Below are 17963 nucleotides of genomic sequence, written 5' to 3'. Positions count from 1 at the left end.
GTTACCCAAATGTGTTAATTACGTGATCTTTTTTCCTTCCTCTCCTTGTCTTTCCTGTTATTGCTTTATTTCTCTTCCCAGTTCATTTTTGCTTTCTCCTAATGCTGGGTGAATAGTATTTCTATAAATGTAGGGTGGTTTTCTTACTATTTTGGAGTTTGTAAAGCACTGTAGATTTGCATGGCAGCAATGAATCTTGTTGGTACCAAAACAGCTTCCACAAATGTCCAGAGTAATAAGGTAAAGATCACTTGTCAGTGTTCACATGTTACCCAGCACTTCTAGAAGTTGGTCCTGTAATACTCTGTAGTGAATTTTACCTCTGTGCAGTAGAGTAATCCAAAACCCATGCACCTGATGAATATTATAACAGCATGCATGCAGTATCTGGCAAATTTTTCTGAAGCATGTGAGGGGGTTGAGATCACCCACATCACACTGGCAGCTCTTGCTGAATCAACAGGCACTGTATAACATGAAAATAGGTTATTTTGTCAAAATAGAAGCATTAGAAACTTCCAAAGCGGTTCCTGTGACCTTGCTCAGAGGATGATGCTTGTTTGAAAAGCCTGATTAGCAATTTACTTACGAGTACCTGCCTGACATCTTCCTTACAACAGCAATGATTATTCCTGCAAGGATTCCAACTGCAACTATGATTCCAATAATTATTCCGACCAGTGCAATTGTTTCCAGACCACCTGAAAGAGGAAATCGGGAATGTTAGCATGTTTCTCCTAGAGACCACTGATAAGAGGCTACTGATAGAACTGACACTGTTCTGCTGCATCGCACTCCTTGGGGAAAATTTCCTTTTATCTTGTGAACTCTGAAGTAGGTTTGGGAAGTTCAGCAGGCTTATTTGTAGCCTGCAGGCCTGCAAGTGTGCCTTGGGGCTGGAGGGCTCCACGTAGATGTGGCTATGGAGACAGTAATCGGGTGAACCAGAGGAGGCAGATCAGGAGCAGGTTGTGGCTCCTCCTGAAACTTTTATTTAAGAATAGCATGGGCATGGCTAGTGGCTTCTAGAAGGGTATCACCTGGCAGTTAAGTTCTCCCTTGTCTTTATAAGAAATTCTTCTGGTTAATACCTTTTTCGGTGTTCTCTGGTTCCCTACTCAGTCCACCTGTAAAGCCAGAAAGAGAATAATTACTTAAGTACTCACACTGCTTTGTGCAGGGTTTTGCATCCCAATCTATAATGCTATATCCAAGGAAGACTTTGACTATATCACAATGGTTTGAGGGCTGCATAGTAAGTTGTTCTTCTGATAGGAAGTGAGCAAATGAAAAGCTTGAGAGAATGAGTGCAAAGAGCTCTCTGAAGTAATAAAAGAAATTAAAAATCTAAGAGACTGATTGTGATCTAATATATACTAGTGAAACTTAAGTGTGATCACATTAAGATCAATAGAATATACCAGTATAAAATAATCATAATTAAGACAAGAATCAGATTTTAATTGTCTGAGATTGATTTATACTGATAAAATTTTGCCTTGCTCTCAGTGTATTTGCTGAACTATTCTTTGTCTATGTATAAAGGCTTTTTGTCAGTTTAAAAGTTCCTCAAGTTCCTTAAGTAGTTTTTTTGTGTATGGAAGAGTGTACAAAATCTGTTTAGTACACTTCCCTAACTCTGGAATTGAATTTGTAGCTGAGTCCCCATCAGAAACGGATGAAACACAAATGCTACTTTTAATGAATTAAAAGTATGTCATCCCAAATCTTTAGCATATCGTTCAGGAAAAGTCTGAAAATTGTATCTAAAATTCAAAGCTGCTAAACACTGCTTCTATTATTTAACGGTGAGCCAAGACAAGAGGTCTACACTCTCAGCAGAGACAAGCAGGCTGGGAAAAGAGATAAAAGCGTGCACAATTTTTAAACAAGTGTGTCTGATTTATTGAGGGATACGAAACTGCTGTAGAACATGGAAGCTTCAAAAAGAAGCTAGCCAAAGAAAGAGAAGTGTTTGCTATGGCTGTTGTCTAGAGGTAATTGGCTTAGGCTACTTAGGGGAGAAGTAGTAAATAATATCCATACTACAGGGCTTTGTAGAAACACAACCACCACCAGATTTGATTTGACTATCTGTTTTGAAGCAAAGCCTATATGCTTAAAAACAAACTGACTTGAAATGTGATTGACAGACTGCCATTCATGTGAATTAAGTCTATCACTAGTGCATTCTGATAGGTGAATGTGACATACTTGTGAGCCTCACAGACTTCCAATATTTGTGATCTGGTTTTTGAGTTTGTACTTGAGGTAAAGTGCACTCTGAAAATCTGTTGGCAACAGCCACTACTGTTCACATAAATTGGAGAAACCATTCTTCATTTATTTAGACATTGTGCTAAATTTGCATTTAGTGATCAAAATGTTGGTCTGGAAACAAAGACCTCTTTTCTCATAACTTCCTCCTTACTTTTTACCGGTATGCACAAGAGGCAACTGCTAAGAACAATCCTGGTCCAAAAGAGGCTGTATCAAGCATGTGCTCCTTTATTTGTGCCCATATGTTCCTCTGTATGCCGTCAGGCACAAAGGCATAGGTACTCAGCAAGCTGTCTGGAAGACAGCTAAGCAGGCATACGGTAAACAGGTCAGAATGCATTTAATCCATCTTTTGCACTGATCTCTGGCTTGTTGACTGCTGTATGGATGTGGGTGCAGTTTGCTTTGTATGTGCATGACAGTAATTTGTCTCTCCAGGGAAGCTAAGGCAAACAACTTGGCAAAAATCGAGGGCAGCCAGGTTGTAACAGTTATGTTTTCTGCATTTGAGGATCTTTGAGTTGGTCAAATTTTTTTTTTCTGGAGAGCTGTTCCCTTTTTATACTTATCTGAAAAGGAAGTGAAGGCTTCAGAGAGTTATTGCACTGCCCGTTCTACCCCCAAGGCAGGCACTGGTGAACAAAGTGGTGCAGCTAACTCATTCCTTTTGTCAGCATGTGTTACGAAGTTAGGATGCTGAGTGGTTATTAAGGAGTAATTTTAAGAAATCTTACTTTTCCCTTTCAAAAATCAGCAATGCTACCTTTGAGAGCACCTTAAACTTGGTATTTGAATTTTCCAGGTATTGTTTAGTAGATGGCAGTAGAACTTTGATATAATAAAATAGAACTGAAAGATTTTTTTTACCATCACCATTTTCTGTGTTATCTTTGTAACCAGTAGAATTAACACTGTCTTCATGTGGGGCAGATGCACTGTCTGTAGTCATCAGTTGTCCATACAGCCAGGGACTTGTTACATTTAGTCTTGCAGGCAACTACAAGAATTGGGGTGAAAAAGAAGGGAAAAGAAAACCTCAGTACATTGAGTCTACGTGTGTGAAATAAGCATTTAAATCTCTTGGTCTGTTAGGTGCCCCGTGGATGCTTTTTTAGCTATCACCTGTCATCTTTGACTTGTGCACAGTGACCAAAAAAAGAAAAAAAAGTAAGCTGATTTGTCTTCCCTGCTAGAGGCTTTCTAAATCAGATGACCTCTCAGCTGGTCTACAAAATGTGTAGGAGACGACTGCAGAATATTGCAGACCTGCCTTTTTTCATGTTTTTAGCACTAGTTTGTCAGTTTGGTTTCACTGAAGCTAACGGAGAGGTACTGAATTAGAAGAGGCAAGTGGCAGTAAATAGCAGGTTATGAACGCTTTTTGCAGTACAGAACTGCCAAAAACATTTCCAACTTTGTTACCTACAACCTGATTGCTTGCAAAGCAAAAGCATTGGCATTAGATCTTTATGTTAGAACTCAAGGTTATTCTTTATAATTTATCATGATTATTCAAAATCTAAGCCACAAGACATTATCAGGAATATGAAATCAGGGCAACTTAAAGGAACCTTTATTTAGACTGATACTCACCAGGGTTGGTAATTCTTCAAATTCTGTGTCATTTCTGTCTCTGAAATCAATTGTTGCACTTTCTTCTCCTTCTAGAACTGAGCTTGCTGAATAAAATTTTAGAAAATGAATTAGGATTTTACTTGGTAGTCGTACGTTCTGGCTACTTTGACATGTAAATTTTGTTAAACATGAGATCTATGTAGTGTTCAATCTCCCTGCCTCTGCACATTTAGGTTTGCAAAAGTCTTTGGATTAACTTTGAATTCTGCTATAATCCTGTACAAAGCTGTAGCACAAAGAGCTTAAGTACATATCACTTAACCCTGGCACAACCTTGAAACATATTGGTTACTAAACACTTTGTCCAAGAAAAGGTTTGGGGTTTTTTTTGAAGAAAAGATTCTCCCCCCCCCATGGATGCAACTACTGCAGATTTCAAGTTAAGTATTAACTTATGTATCTGGATAAATTACTTCAAGCATCTTCTGTTTTCTAAACTAGTAAGAGCTTTCTCCCATCTTTCAGCTCAGTCCCAGTTGCAACCTTTATTTTTAGAACTGTCATGAATGTTTATGGGTGTAGCTATAGTTCAGAAAATATTCCTACACAAGTCTATTCAGAGATCTTTCTAAAGTGGCAAACCTTACTTGCCATAATATGATTTTTTAGGAAACAATGTAAGGTCTCAGTTTTTATTCTAGACCTATATATGTCATCTGTGCTCTTTAGTATAACAGACATTTAAATTTTGGCCCACGCAATGCTTTTTCTTTACAAATACAGTCAAACTTCATCAGTAGGAAAAATGAGATGGAACAAGTAGAACACGAAAGATATGGATATGTGAAGATAACTGGCAGTATCAAGAAAATGTTGAAATCATTTGATTGTTTCATGCTGATTCATAAAACTAGGACCATACACAGTATGATGTTAATGTACTGTGATATCTCTTGGGAGTTTCTAATTCTCCATGATTATAAAGCTAGGTGAGGCTGCTTGTTATGCTCTTGCCTGGGGCATAAGAGTTCTGCTAATTCCAGATACCAGTGTTTAAATTTAAGCAAAGAGCTAATAATAGACATTGTCCTGAGCAAAAACTTCAGGCAAAAAACCCTACAGCTTCTGGAAAATTCTTTCCCGGATTCAAACCTTGCATATGTGAATGAGAGCCGCGGTCATGCTCTTCAAAAGGCAGAGAATTTTTAGGGGGGCTGGATGCTCACACATCACTTGCCTATGATGTATGTAAGGTAACAATTGTCAGCTGCTAATAGGTTAATAATGAACAAAGAATACATAATCCTTTTTTCCTTTGCAAGATAGTTTGATACCTCTGTAATTTGGTAAATAGTAAGTGGTAGATTGGTAGTGCTGTGTAGTGATCTCTTTGGGGAGGACAGCTATTCGAGTTATTTTAAAACAGGGATTTACCGTACCATTTGAATATTTTATGTAAGAGAAATATTCATGACCGGTTTGTTTTATTAATCTTAACACTGTTTCTACTAATTTCACCTGGTTTTAGTGACCTAAAGCATTCTCATCTCTTCTGCATTTGAAGTTAGACTATTTCTGAATTGTTAGACTAGTTCCAAATAGTTAGACTATTTCTTATGAAAGACTCTAATACTCCTAAATGCACCCTACTTGTGTTGTATGTGATATGATATAGCGGCAAGTAAACAGAATTTTTGTTCTGTGACTGAAATTAGAAAGAATGGGCCTTTTGCTCGATATCAGTCAAAACTGAAAAAAGGATAGAATCACTCTGAATCAGCTGCAAATATATCACTTGGAAATTATTTTTCTTTAATTCTGAGTTCCATTTAACTTTTGTTCATTTCTTTAACTGCCCATTTTAAAATAAAAATGGTATTTCAAATGAAAAAGCCAATGCTTAATTTTGAAATGAGTGGGGAAAGAAAAAGCACTGGCACTGTAAAGGAAATTTTTCATACAGAGGATGAATGATTTAACATTGGAAAACATCTCTGGTTTTGCTTGAAACTGTCATCTGAATTCTACTGGAAACTTGCAAATATTTTTCCTTGCTCCCAAAACTCAGTTTTGAATCAAACTAAAAATCTTTCATCCATCTCTAGCAATGTAAGACTGAGAGCTTTGTCCCATTGCCAAGAGACTAAACACTGATCGAAACTTAGATTTCTAATTCCATGTTTACTCGAGTAAATAGAATTTTATATTTTTATACCTTTAAAAGCCTGAATACAGATACACTTTCAAAAGGGTGTGCAGTAGTACTTTAGGCACTAACAGATGAAGAAAGTATATCCATGTTATGCTAACATAAGGCCTAAATGTAGTGGCTAATTAAGCCAGCCAGTCTCCCAAAAATTGCCTTATAATCCATGGAAAGACTATAACAGGCCAGCGTAAATCATATTTCTAAGTTAGATGGTAAAAATAATGTTTTGGTCATTTTCGATTGAAATATCCCAGGAGAACAGCCTTGAAAACTTTCTGTTGAGATAGCATAAAGTGGGCTTGACTTTTAGGTGTGTTGATTTAGCCACCTTCTAAATATCAGGGTATTTTAAGATATGGCACTACTTTTACAATACTTAGTTTTTGCTTATAAAGTAATGTCTCTAAGTACAATATTGGGATTATGCTATGTAAATGTTAAGGGTAAAGAAAGAAATAGCAATAGAGCTCAACAACATGAATTGTGTATGGATCAGTTTACCTTGTAATCCCAGCTGGAACTGAAAAAACATCCTTTATTCACTAGTTGCAAAATAAGCACAGATGGAGAAAACCAATTACCAGAGAAAAACATCAAGTAGAAAGTGAAATAGGTTTTGTATGTTCACAAGCAGCTTATTCAGAGAAGCTGCTTATACTTGGCATGGCAGTAGCTTTCAACCCTGAAGAATTACCTGATAGTGAAGGCAGGAAAGGAAACAGTGTCGCAGAACAAAGGTGTAGAGAATTAGTGAATGTCACAAAGAAACATGAAATAATCATTCTTTGTGTGGTAAAGTTATTGCAGGTTCTTGGCAATGAGCGACATGTAGAAAATGTATTTCTGTGCATTTGCCCTCAGCGTACAGCGACTGACAAAAGGAGGTGGCCCAGATTAATCTTGTCTAATTTTAGTGTCTTAATAAAGGTGCCTAAAATAAGGTGTCTGCTTGTCCTTATCTTCTTTTATAGTCTGTAGGGAAAGATAAATACTTCCAGAAGGTAATTCAGCTCACCTGAGATTTGGGTCAGCCTTGGAAGTGCTGCCTTTCCTTAACCATAAAGGGAAACTAGTGTAATATGGCTCCCCTATTAACTTCCTAAAGCTCACAGATTGCACTGATTTCTATTGATGTGGAGGTCTTGTCCCAGCCCTGTCCAATCTGCATAATACTGCATTCAAGCTGAGGTCCTGTATTTGCTGGAGAACGGCCCCTGGTCCGTATTTCCAGGTTTGTTTTTCCGGACAGACAGTGGAGGTGGTCGGAGTGGTGGTGAAGCAGACACTACTGAACTATTACCAAAAGGAAAACCGGGAGGTAATTTGTTATCAGTGTACTGCATTTGTAGGAAGGAACATTTGATGCCAGACAACTTTTTGTCAGAGAAAGCAGTAATAAAGTCAAAAATATTTAAATGAAATTGAGAGAAACTGCTGGACATGAAACTTCTTTCCCTGCACCCATACAAGGTGCATATGCTGCTGACATGAAAGAGAATGTAAATGGGCTGTAAGGGTGTATGTGCTTTAGTCACTTGTGGGTTTTGTCTGATGTGGGCCAAACGTAGCAAGAGCCATAGGGTTAACCAGTGGTTCTGCATATGTTCTTAATATTATCGTAGAGGAGGCTGTAAATAAAAACAGTGCCTCACAGTGCTGTGATTGTCTCCAGCTAGCCCTATGGCCTCTTCTGTTTGCAGCTATATGTTGCTGCAGATGTGAATTAATCATTGCATCTCTTTCTGCCAGAGTTCCAGCTGGGTGCGTTTCAGTTCAAAGTCCCCAGCTGCTATCAGGCTGCAACTTTTCACACCAGGAGAAAATGTGATGTCTTTAAAAGTTTAATACTGCTTTAAAAGCATCCCATGGTTAAGCATCCCATGACCCACTTAGGGGAAGATGAGCTCACTACTCGTTGTTATGCATGGAGTGACAGTTTACTAGAAAAACCTCTTAGGGTTGCTTTCAAAGCACAGTGGTTGTGTTGGAAAGGAGAGCGAGTTGTAAAACTGTTGTTCATTAGCATTTCTTTCAGGTATCTCCAAAACCAACAAAGATACTTTTGAAGATGAAAAATGTTGTAGGATCTTGTTTCTTTCCCAACAGTCTGAATAAACCCAGACACTAGTGGGCAAAGGCAATTGCAAGCCTGTATTTTAGCTTAGTCCTTGAAATAGGAAGCCTTCAAAATAGAATGAGCTTCCATCTCTGTGATAAGAGACCAGCAGGTAAAAGTGGCTAACCTTAAAGGACTCTCTGTAGTGAGAACTGAAATAATCTTTATTGCTTATTGCCCCTCTGCTGCTGTTTTAAAAAAAAAAAAAAAAGAGAAGCAGCCTCAGTTATTTATAACAGCTAAAATAAACCTAACTGTCAAACAAAAGCTTGGATCTTAAAATTCAAGTTTATTTTTATCTGTATCTTACTGATATATTTTATCCTATCCAGCTGTGCTAGATAGGTGCTTTGTGAAATGCTTCTCTAGAAAAGCAAGGGAAAGAATTTAGTGGGACAGGTCACTTGGGAGATATCACTCTTCTGTTTAAGATATTACTGAGCTAACTCTCTGGAGTTGACTGTTTTTCAGTATCTGCTTCCTGAACTGTTACAGACAAAGTGGTGGTATTTGAAGAACAGTGTGTGTACATGTGTGCGAGCCACCCTCGTTTGGCCATATTTTACTCGGCATTTATGTCCTGATACAGGAATTCCCTTTCTGAGGAAGCGTTCTTCCCTCTCAGACTGTAGTTTGATTGTGAGCAATGTGAGACTTAAAGTCAGTATCTCATTATTGGAATCTTGTTCAGTTGTAGTTCAGTAGAAACTTTTATTCTACTTCCACGGTGGTGGAAGTTTAACAATAATGTATGATTTGATAAGGTATCTGCCTTTTGAATACATAATGTCTCAGCAGCAGCTCTGTAGTTTTTAATGCAATTTTGTCTGTTGTTTGGCTTCATCCTCCATTTAAACATATTCCAGAGTCAGGTCCAAAACCTACCTCATCAGCTTATTTTTCTCTGAAAGTAGCTTTCCATTATTTTTCTATAATTGCTTAAGCATTTTCAGGTATTTAAAAAAAAGGACACAGGTGTCTCTTTTTTTTGTGAAATGGTTCAACACTGCCAGATCCAGGCTACAAAATTTTTTGAACTTTGAGAATTTGAGGTTTTGAAGAATACAATATAGTGGATTCTGGATTTTGCCTTCTGGATTTTGAGCCTTTGGACAGTTAAAATTTTCAGACTTGAGAAAGGCAAGGAAGTTTCTTAATGAGAACTGATTCTCTTTTTGTACCTCTGTCTCCTGCAAAATTCATGACATCTGCAGTATCCTTAGCCTGTTTGGGGCCACAGCATTGGCATTTTCTTTTTCTGTTAATCCTTTCTGGAAGTTGGAGTAATGTATCATCCCATGATAAAGAAATGCCCTGGCATATGTTTAAGTGTCTAGACTTTTTGTTGTTCAGGAGGAAGTATGTACTGTCTGTCCAAAGCCTGAAGTGCTTAATGCAGTTTCCTTATACAAAAACTGACAGCTTTGCTTCATATAATGAAGGAAGCTGGATGACAAAATGCCATAAACTTTAGAAAGTATCTGCCAGTAGAAAAATGGCCGTGATGCACAAGGAAGGATTTAGCTCAGCCTTATTTAGTGTGTGACTGACTTTGTTCAGGTATTCCATGTAGCTCATGATGACAATATTTTGCTGAATTGTCAGAAACATTTCCTTTGGTCACCACACCCTATTACAGATGGTTTCTATTGCTGCAGCTGGCTTAGCCAAAAGAACAAAGCTAGAGTTTAAATCTACAATGCCAAGTGGCAAAGAACCACTTGGCTGCTTCTGAAGCAAATCACATGTCTTCTGAATGTTACAATATTCTACATTGCCCATATGTAGGATACCCACAGAAAAGCAAACCAAAATATATTTTAACTGGGCAGATACAGAGAAAAATAACTGCTCTTCAAGTGCTTGCTATATGTATATGACCCACAAGCAAAGTTATCAAACAAAACCACAAGAGGAAAAGGTGGTAACTTACTATGCTTTCTCTAACATATGATAAAATTGGCCACGGAGCTGTGGGGATTAAGAAGGAAGAGACTATTTAACTGCATCATGGGATATTCCTTTAAAATATTTCTTGCAGAACTGGAGATGAGTCTTCCAAGGTTTATGCTTCTAATAATGTTGCTGTGTCTGTCTCTGATTTCTTGTCTGGTAAGTACACTGACCTCAGAGTTGCTATCCCATAAATGTGGAATAAAACCACTTTCTTACTGATATTTGCTGCCCCGTGACCCTGTGGCAACTGTTTGCAGTCCTACTAGCAGTGTCTGTCTTTTCTCTGAGCAGTAAGGGTTTGATTGGGGCAACAAGATGAGTTGTGATCAAGATGTGAGTCTCTCTTTTGCATCATTCTGTAAGTGGCACCTGAAACTGCAGCATTATGGGCCTGTGTTTATCACTGCATGGCTGACAAGGAATGAGCGTTGGAGCGAAGACAAGGAGAAAAGTACAGAATTTCATGTAAGGGATCAGCAAATTTTACAGGGTGTGTGGCAGAAAGCAGACAATCTGTGTACAAATATTGGGCTGTGTAAATGCAAAGGAAATTATGAAATGACCTCTGATACAGTAATAAACTAATCTTTTCCCTGAATCACTTCCTTCCCAAAACTCGGAGCCTGTACCCATATGCCCTTTCACAGCTGCATTGATGAAGGTTACTAACCCCTTGGATCTGCCAGTAGAACTCTTTGCATGATCATTTCATAACTCATTTGTTTGAAATATGCATGCTAAAGACTATAACTGGAAACTGGTTAGGCTTCCATTTTGTTCACACAATGATTTTTGGCTAGCTGCTTTAGATTGCAACACAGCAAGCAAGATCCATTCAAATATATTTAGTCTGAGTTTCATACTGACTAATAACATACTAGCTTATATTTGGATGGGTTTCATAGTCATAAAAACACTTTAATATGCATTTGGAATTAAGTGTATCCCCTTTACAGATTTACCAGCAGCTCATATACTACTCAAGCCCTTCTAAGAGAGTATGTTTGCCTGAAACGGTGTACGCAGTGAAATTGTGCCCTCACAAAGGATTATTCTGATGCAATTTATGCTGGATGTTGTAGTGTTTGTAATCAACAAATACAAAGATGGAAAAACATGAGGAAGTCATAAAGCAACATGAGAATGAGCACAGCATCACAGTTTCTATTTCCTTTGAGAGTCTTTGGCCAGGCTTCTGAGACAGAGTTGGAAATCAATAGTAAATTTGTGTCTTATTTTTCTCATTTGTTTTTCTTTACAACATCCCAACATACCTATACTCCCAATCCCTACTTTTTTTTTAAAATGCTGTGTAGCAAGTTGTGCAACACACAGCTATGTGAGCTTTGCTGCAGCATTATTTCAAACTGAGGGTATGGTATGTGCAGGCAGAAATCGGAGGCGGCCTTTTCAGAGGCTGCCTGTCTGCAGCGTGGATCTGGGATGCAGCGAATAGCAGGACCTGGCAGCATTTGGGTTCCATCCTGTAGTCCCTGACCACATCCAGACAAAAAGCAAACAAACCAACAAAACAAACGTGCAACTGAGACAGACCATATGTTAGAGCTGGGCAAACAGTAGTCATTTCTGTGGTATGTGTGTATGTATGGCTTCCCTCAAATGACACAAGGAAGAAACACTGCATGCTTCTGTCAGAGCCCAACAGCCTGCATGCTGTGGGCTATCCTTCCTTTACTGTTTTTTTTATTATCTATTAAAATGCTCTTTTATCTTTAGGTTCTCAGCTGCTTATTTTTGCAGATAATTCACAAGTACTAGATCTGGGGTAAATGCAGGGGTTCAGTGGAATCTGTTGAATTACAGGAGCTGAGAATCTGGCTTCTCTGTTTCCAGTTTTCACTGTGCAGCCTGAGTTAATGAAAGGTCCACTTGTGAGCTTTTAAATGTGACTATTCCTTTGCTTGTAAAGCTACATGGATTCAAAAACTAACTTTTGAGATACAGATGGGAACGTCTGCTTTCCCAATGAAGAGGAGAAAGCAAATTTTATCTGTTCTCTGCTGGTGTCTTACCAAGACACTGCAAAATAGACTTGCTAATTTGCAGACCCACTAATGGAGATCCAGTAAGATGTTTTTCTCCTTTGTGATAATTAAATCTTGGGTATTGGACATGTAGAGCTAGATTCATATTGTGCTAATGTAGTTTACAAGAGGCATATATGGGGACACGTGCAAGTGCACTCTTTCATGATTCAGTCAGATGCAGGGTGAAAGGTTTTGTCATGCTTATTTAGTAGAAAACTGGCTCCCTTTTGGAGTCACGTGTCACTGTTCATCTTGGTTGTTCATTTTGTATACTACCAGCAGTTACAGAACTTGATTTTCAGGAGAGTTTAGAGTTGCATGGCTTTATTTTTTTAGTTTTGCCACTGAACTGGCAACGGAGTTCGGGTAAATAAAGATACTTTTGAAAAAATCCTTTCTTATGATTTTGTCAATTCTGGATTTTGATTTGACAAAAGTTTTTAGTCTTTCATGGTTGACTGTAAACTTCAATTTCCTTTCTTACTATAGAAACACTTTTCATCTGAATTATCCTGTCCATATGCTTACTTTTAGTCAAAAACAAATGTGAAGTAACATGACCTAGTATAAACCTGTTTAATTTTGAGACTTGCATAAGGAGTTATAATCTAGTATTTGCCTCTAGGTAAGATTAGGCATGTGGACAGTTGATACGGGTCAAGTGACATGTGGTAACTTGTTTAACAATCATGTTAATTTTTGTTCATGTTATGTGACAGCCAGTAGAGTGATCTCCTTTGTGATGATGCTTGTACCATGGGAAAGGTTTCAAATTAGGAAGTGTGTTGCCTCTGTAAAGCACTCATTTGAATGCTTGTGCTTTTAATTGTTTGATTAATGCTGTGCCCAGAAAAATTGTAAGCCAACTTCCATTTTAACTCATTTGGTCTGATCCTGTGTGCTAAGATTTGCCCGAGTTTTTTTTTTTTTTTTTTTATGCTGAACAGGATCGCAGAAGGACAAATATACGTCTGCTAATCATTCAATAGGAAATGCTTTAGTCTAAAAATTCATCAGCTTGTATAGTGCTCAGGGCTGTCCTTGGTTGTAAGAAAGACAAACTACTTGGCCGTTTCAGTCAGGATTTAAACCATGAATAGATAACAGAGCATGCGTGAATGTGTTTTAAGTAGACAGTGATGTAAGATTTGTTAGTAGGCTTTCTTTCTGCATTTTTGCTAATTTCTGCCATTAATTTTATTTGGAAGTTCACATATGAAGAGTGAAATTAATAAGTTAATTATCTTCTCTGCTTCCACATCACTATTGTATTTTATGCTTTTACAGCTTTGTTATGTCTTGCTTTATGTGACCCAATTAAAGAAGCTTTTATAGTTTCTTTTGGAAATGACGTTGCTGATGGGACCAAAAATTCCTGTTAAAGAATAGCACAAATCCAGGAAATTTTAAGAGAAATCTTCATTTTTAACTTCCTGGTGTTAGATGTAATTTGCACGTTCTTTATGAGCAAAGAATGTCTAAGCCTTTCTGACTTCTCCCTTAAGATTCATAGGTTCTCACTGATATGTTGATCATAGGTTGGCTGATAGTGCTGTATTGGGTCAGTGGTAACTGCTGTTTTTCAGTCACGGTTCTGATTCACGGTTGTCCTGAAATGGTTTCTGCACCTCTGGCTTTTTTGTGAAGTTGCAGCAATGCAAAGCCAGCAGATACTAATGAAACTACTCAAATTGTGGATCACTGCCTGCAAGGGGAAAAATGCTATGTTTACAACTAGGATCAAAGCTGAATTCAATTTATTTGGCAATTCAAGGAGGAATTTGGAACCAATAATAATCCTTTTTGAAATACGCTTTCTGATCGAAACAAACCTGCTTTTCCTGATTCAGTCTCAATCCAGAAAATGGAGTGCCTGACTATAACGAAAGGGTAGCTGCAGATTTATTTATGGCCTGATCACAGTTAAGAGGTATCAGAATATAAGGAGACTTTTTTCCCTCTAAAACCCTCAGGCCAAATTGTCTGCTCCAGGGGTTTGGGTATCTGAATGTACACACTTCACCTAGTACTATACAAGCCAAAAAAATTCTCAGTCTTCATTGTCAGCGCAGTCACAGATTGCCAAAAGTCGCGTTGTCATTTTAAGTATGTTCTAACTTGTAATTGCTCATAGCTGTCAGTAAACAGCGGTGATATACATGCTAAATATTTGAGACTTGCTTATTTTATAGCTGGAGTCTATTTTCCTGGTGCTTCCTTTGGAAGTTATCCTAAATGATTGGCCCCATGTGAAGAAAAAGTCATAAAACCTAAACAGACACAGAAAGCCTTTAATACCGTAAACCATGTTCTAGATCCAACTGCAGAGTTCAATGCAAACTGTACTGGTAATAAAACAGAGGTAAATCTTGCAAGCAGGAAAAATTCTGATATTTGTCTGGTTGGTAGGGTTTCAGCCTGATCATTGCTGGATTCCATCTCTGAGTTGAGAGGAAAGTACGCTTAAAAATTCCCCAAAAGCCTAAGATGAGAGACCTTTTTTCTACTAATTCTGGTATGCTAGAAAATGCTTAAGCTAATTCTATAAAATGGTGGTGCGTTTTGCCTCATTTATAATGGCTTTAAACTTCAGTACATTGAATATTGATGCTTTTTAAGGGTAAGCTAGCTGGGTGAGCCATAAGCGCTTATCTCGGAGAAAGCCTAGAAAGCAATATTTGAGAGTTGCCTAGTATCTGTTGATTTTAGATTTTCTGTGAAGTTCTTAAGCATAACTCCAAACTTTCAGCCTCTTATTCTGACATACAGAACACCAGGAATTCCCATTAGAACTTTCAAGCCAACATCTATGCGTACCATATATTAATATAGCTCCATTATTTCTAGCAGAATGATACTGACTGTCACCAGGCCAAAGTCAGGTCATATGTTGCAGTTAGGGTCCCCAAATCCAAGTTGGACAAGTAGGTTTATGCTTTGGGGGACTGCTGGGCTGAGTTTCAGGTTATCGTTCTCAGAGCGCTAGTACTCGAACGTGTTCCGTAGCAATGGTAGCTGTATTTCACCACTACAGCCATGCTTTCTGTTCGCACCTACATCATACGTTAGGCACATTGCCTGATCGCCAAGTCATTCGTAATGAGTCAAATACTGTGCAGAAAGACTGAATTTGAATGTGATGTTCCTGGAATCAAGTACTGCTCAGGGTAATCCTGATTTACTGTTAATAAATCACTCTTCTCCTTTAGCTGTAAAAAGACTTAAACATCTGTTTTACCTAAAAGTGTATACTGTATTTTTCTTATAAAATTCAAAAGAAATAGTTTGCCAAATAAACTTTTTCTGAGTAGATACATAACACTTTTCCAATCTGTCTTAGGTAATAATTCTTCCTGTTTTAGTTTCCTTAACTTGTATATATTGCTAATGGCTAAGTTAGTATTAGCAAAACCCTGCGTAAGGCTCAAATTCTAAGCCGTTGTAATGCCTCTAAGTACAGAAGCTAAACTCTTGAATGGAAAGATTTACACATTACTTTCATGGAGTTTCATGACCTAAATGCCAGTTACAACTAAGTTGTTGCTTGCAGTCTCCTTTGCATGTACTACAGTGAAACTGAAGACATTTCCAAGGGCTGTTGATGTAACGCCTTCCCTGGCTGCTTGCGCTGTTCTGCTTCCCTTACAGACACACACAGAAAACTCTTTTTTCTAACGGAGCATAACTCAGCCCATCTGAAAACTTTTGATGTCTGTCTTCCCTGATTACAGCCATAGTAGATGCCGAGTAGTAGCTTAAGAGTTCAAAAGAAAGTTTTATAAACAGGACAGAGCAACTATATTGCCTATGATTAAGCACACAAACTGTTAAATTACAGGAAATGACTGGAAATAATTTTAACCAAAGTTTCTTCTTACCTTCTTCAGCAAGTGCTATGAAAGGCACGCTCCCTAGAACGAAGATGAAGAATTGAACTTTAATAAACATCTTTGATCTGGTTAGAGAATAGATTTCCAATCTTGAGTCCAGATGGATTCAAATTCTGATTAATTATTTAGAGGCAGGGGAGAATTGAGATCATAAAAAGAAGTAACTGCAAAAAAAATACTTTGGTATTCCAAATATTCCTTTAACTGCTGTAGTCTAAAGGGGGAAGGTTTTCCCAGATCATAACTATGCGGCTAAAGAGAACTGAGTAGAGTCGGCATTATTTTCTTTAGCCAAGGGGTGGGAGCATGCCTAAGGTGGTCCTCAAAGAAGAGCCAGGCCCGCCCTCTGCACTCTGTTTGGTCAGTACTAAAATTATGATCTCAGCCCAGGTTTAAAGTTACAGGAGCCGTTGTGGCTTTCAGAAGACTCTTATTTAGCAAAGGGGGAAAGGGTGTTTAGGCAGAGCGAGGTGTTCAGGGAGTTCCCTCCCTTCTGCAGGCTGTCCCTAAAAATATTTAAGGAACAACACTAAGGACATTTTTCCTGTTATTTCCAGCAGTGAACTGATGTGTTTTTCATTTCAAAGTGAGCCCCCATGTTTATCTGAGCAAGTGTGGTAGTGAATGTTCATTTAGGGATACTGAAATAGTTTTAGGACAGGTTATTTAATTCTGCAGTAAATACTGTCTGAATTTTTCTGCACGTCCAAGTCTCTCTCAGCTTGTGTCCTCAAGTGACACCCTAGCTATACTCCAGCATTCACCTCTGCCCACAGGCTTGCTGGCCTCAGTGTGCTAATATCGCCCTACCGAGATGGAGGATTTTTTGGTTTTGTGTGTAACTAGTAGTAGTACAGCTGTACAATGGTCTGTACAAGACTGCTTGCTTTTTCTTGTATATGTTTCTGCACATCAGCATTGCATGGCATATATGCAAGACTAGATTAACACTCTACCACCATCTGTGACAGGTACTTTTTCTCACAAATAATGGTTGTTAGACAGGAACTGGGGCTGAAGCAGGACTTGGGGAGCAAGGAGTTAGATACATTAATCCTTTTCTGAATCTTCACTTGTCTTGAGCAAGTAATAATCTGCTGATTTACATCTGTTTAGGAATGTGGTGAGTTTTAGTCAGTGCTCACGTGCAAACTACCTGTACAAGTGTGCCCCGTAGCTGAGTGGAGGAAGTACGTGACCTTCTTCCTTAGTTTCTGTACCTTGAAGTCCTGCAGCGCGAGGACACCAGACTCCGAAGCATAGCCGCAGAAGCATGGATGTTTCCTTTCTGCTGACAGTTGTGGAGGAGGTAACCTCTGCAGAAGAGTGGGGCAGACTTGTGGGAGAGGTTTTATCTTTTCAAAAACAAACAAACAAAAAACCAAACAACAAAACCTAAGACATGGCTAGTTTGTTTTGCTTAGTGAATGTGAGTGAGAGCTGTCATTAAGACCCCACAACACTTTGCGCTGTAAAGGAGTAAAGCAAGTCTAAACGTAAGCAGTGATAGAGTGATGTGAAGAGGGATGCAGGTGGGAAATGCAACACCTTCCATAGGGCTTGGCTTTTGAAAGTGATAGGTGCCAAAGGAATTTGTTAGCTATAGATATAAATTATGGTGCTATAATTGTGTCCTTTGTATTGAAGATCACTAGGAGAGTAGGATGAAAGCAGTCAATGCTAATGCAAAGAAACAGGCAATATTGGCTTATTGTCTTTAGAAAAACAGTAAAATAAATATTCCCATATACTAACTGTCAGCATGTCTTGAATCTTAAAATCTGGGATTAATTATTCCTCAATAATGCTGCTTCAGATTTGTTTAAAAGAATGTTTGCTTATTGAGAAATGCCACTCATGAAACTGAAATTTGCTGGGGGAGTATGTCA

At 38.3% G+C, this 17963-nt stretch overlaps 1 protein-coding gene across 1 annotated transcript; it reads right to left on the bottom strand.

Moving 5' to 3' along the window:
* Nucleotides 1-585: 585 nt before the first annotated feature.
* Nucleotides 586-16132, bottom strand: PDPN (podoplanin; the record flags this gene model as incomplete). The annotated part of the gene is made up of 5 exons (XM_082328714.1): nt 586-701; nt 1092-1127; nt 3148-3277; nt 3874-3959; nt 16063-16132. 5 exons carry the CDS (start codon nt 16130-16132, stop codon nt 586-588), a joined length of 438 nt encoding a protein of 145 aa, XP_082184840.1.
* Between the last annotated feature and the right edge of the window lie 1831 nt (nt 16133-17963).

This window comes from Platalea leucorodia (genome assembly GCF_965183815.1).
Source record: "Platalea leucorodia genome assembly, chromosome: 17".
In the NCBI taxonomy this organism is placed as follows: Eukaryota; Metazoa; Chordata; class Aves; order Pelecaniformes; family Threskiornithidae; genus Platalea; species Platalea leucorodia.
The sequence above is the reverse complement of the archived record's forward strand: the minus strand, read 5'-3'. Positions and strand labels throughout refer to the sequence as shown.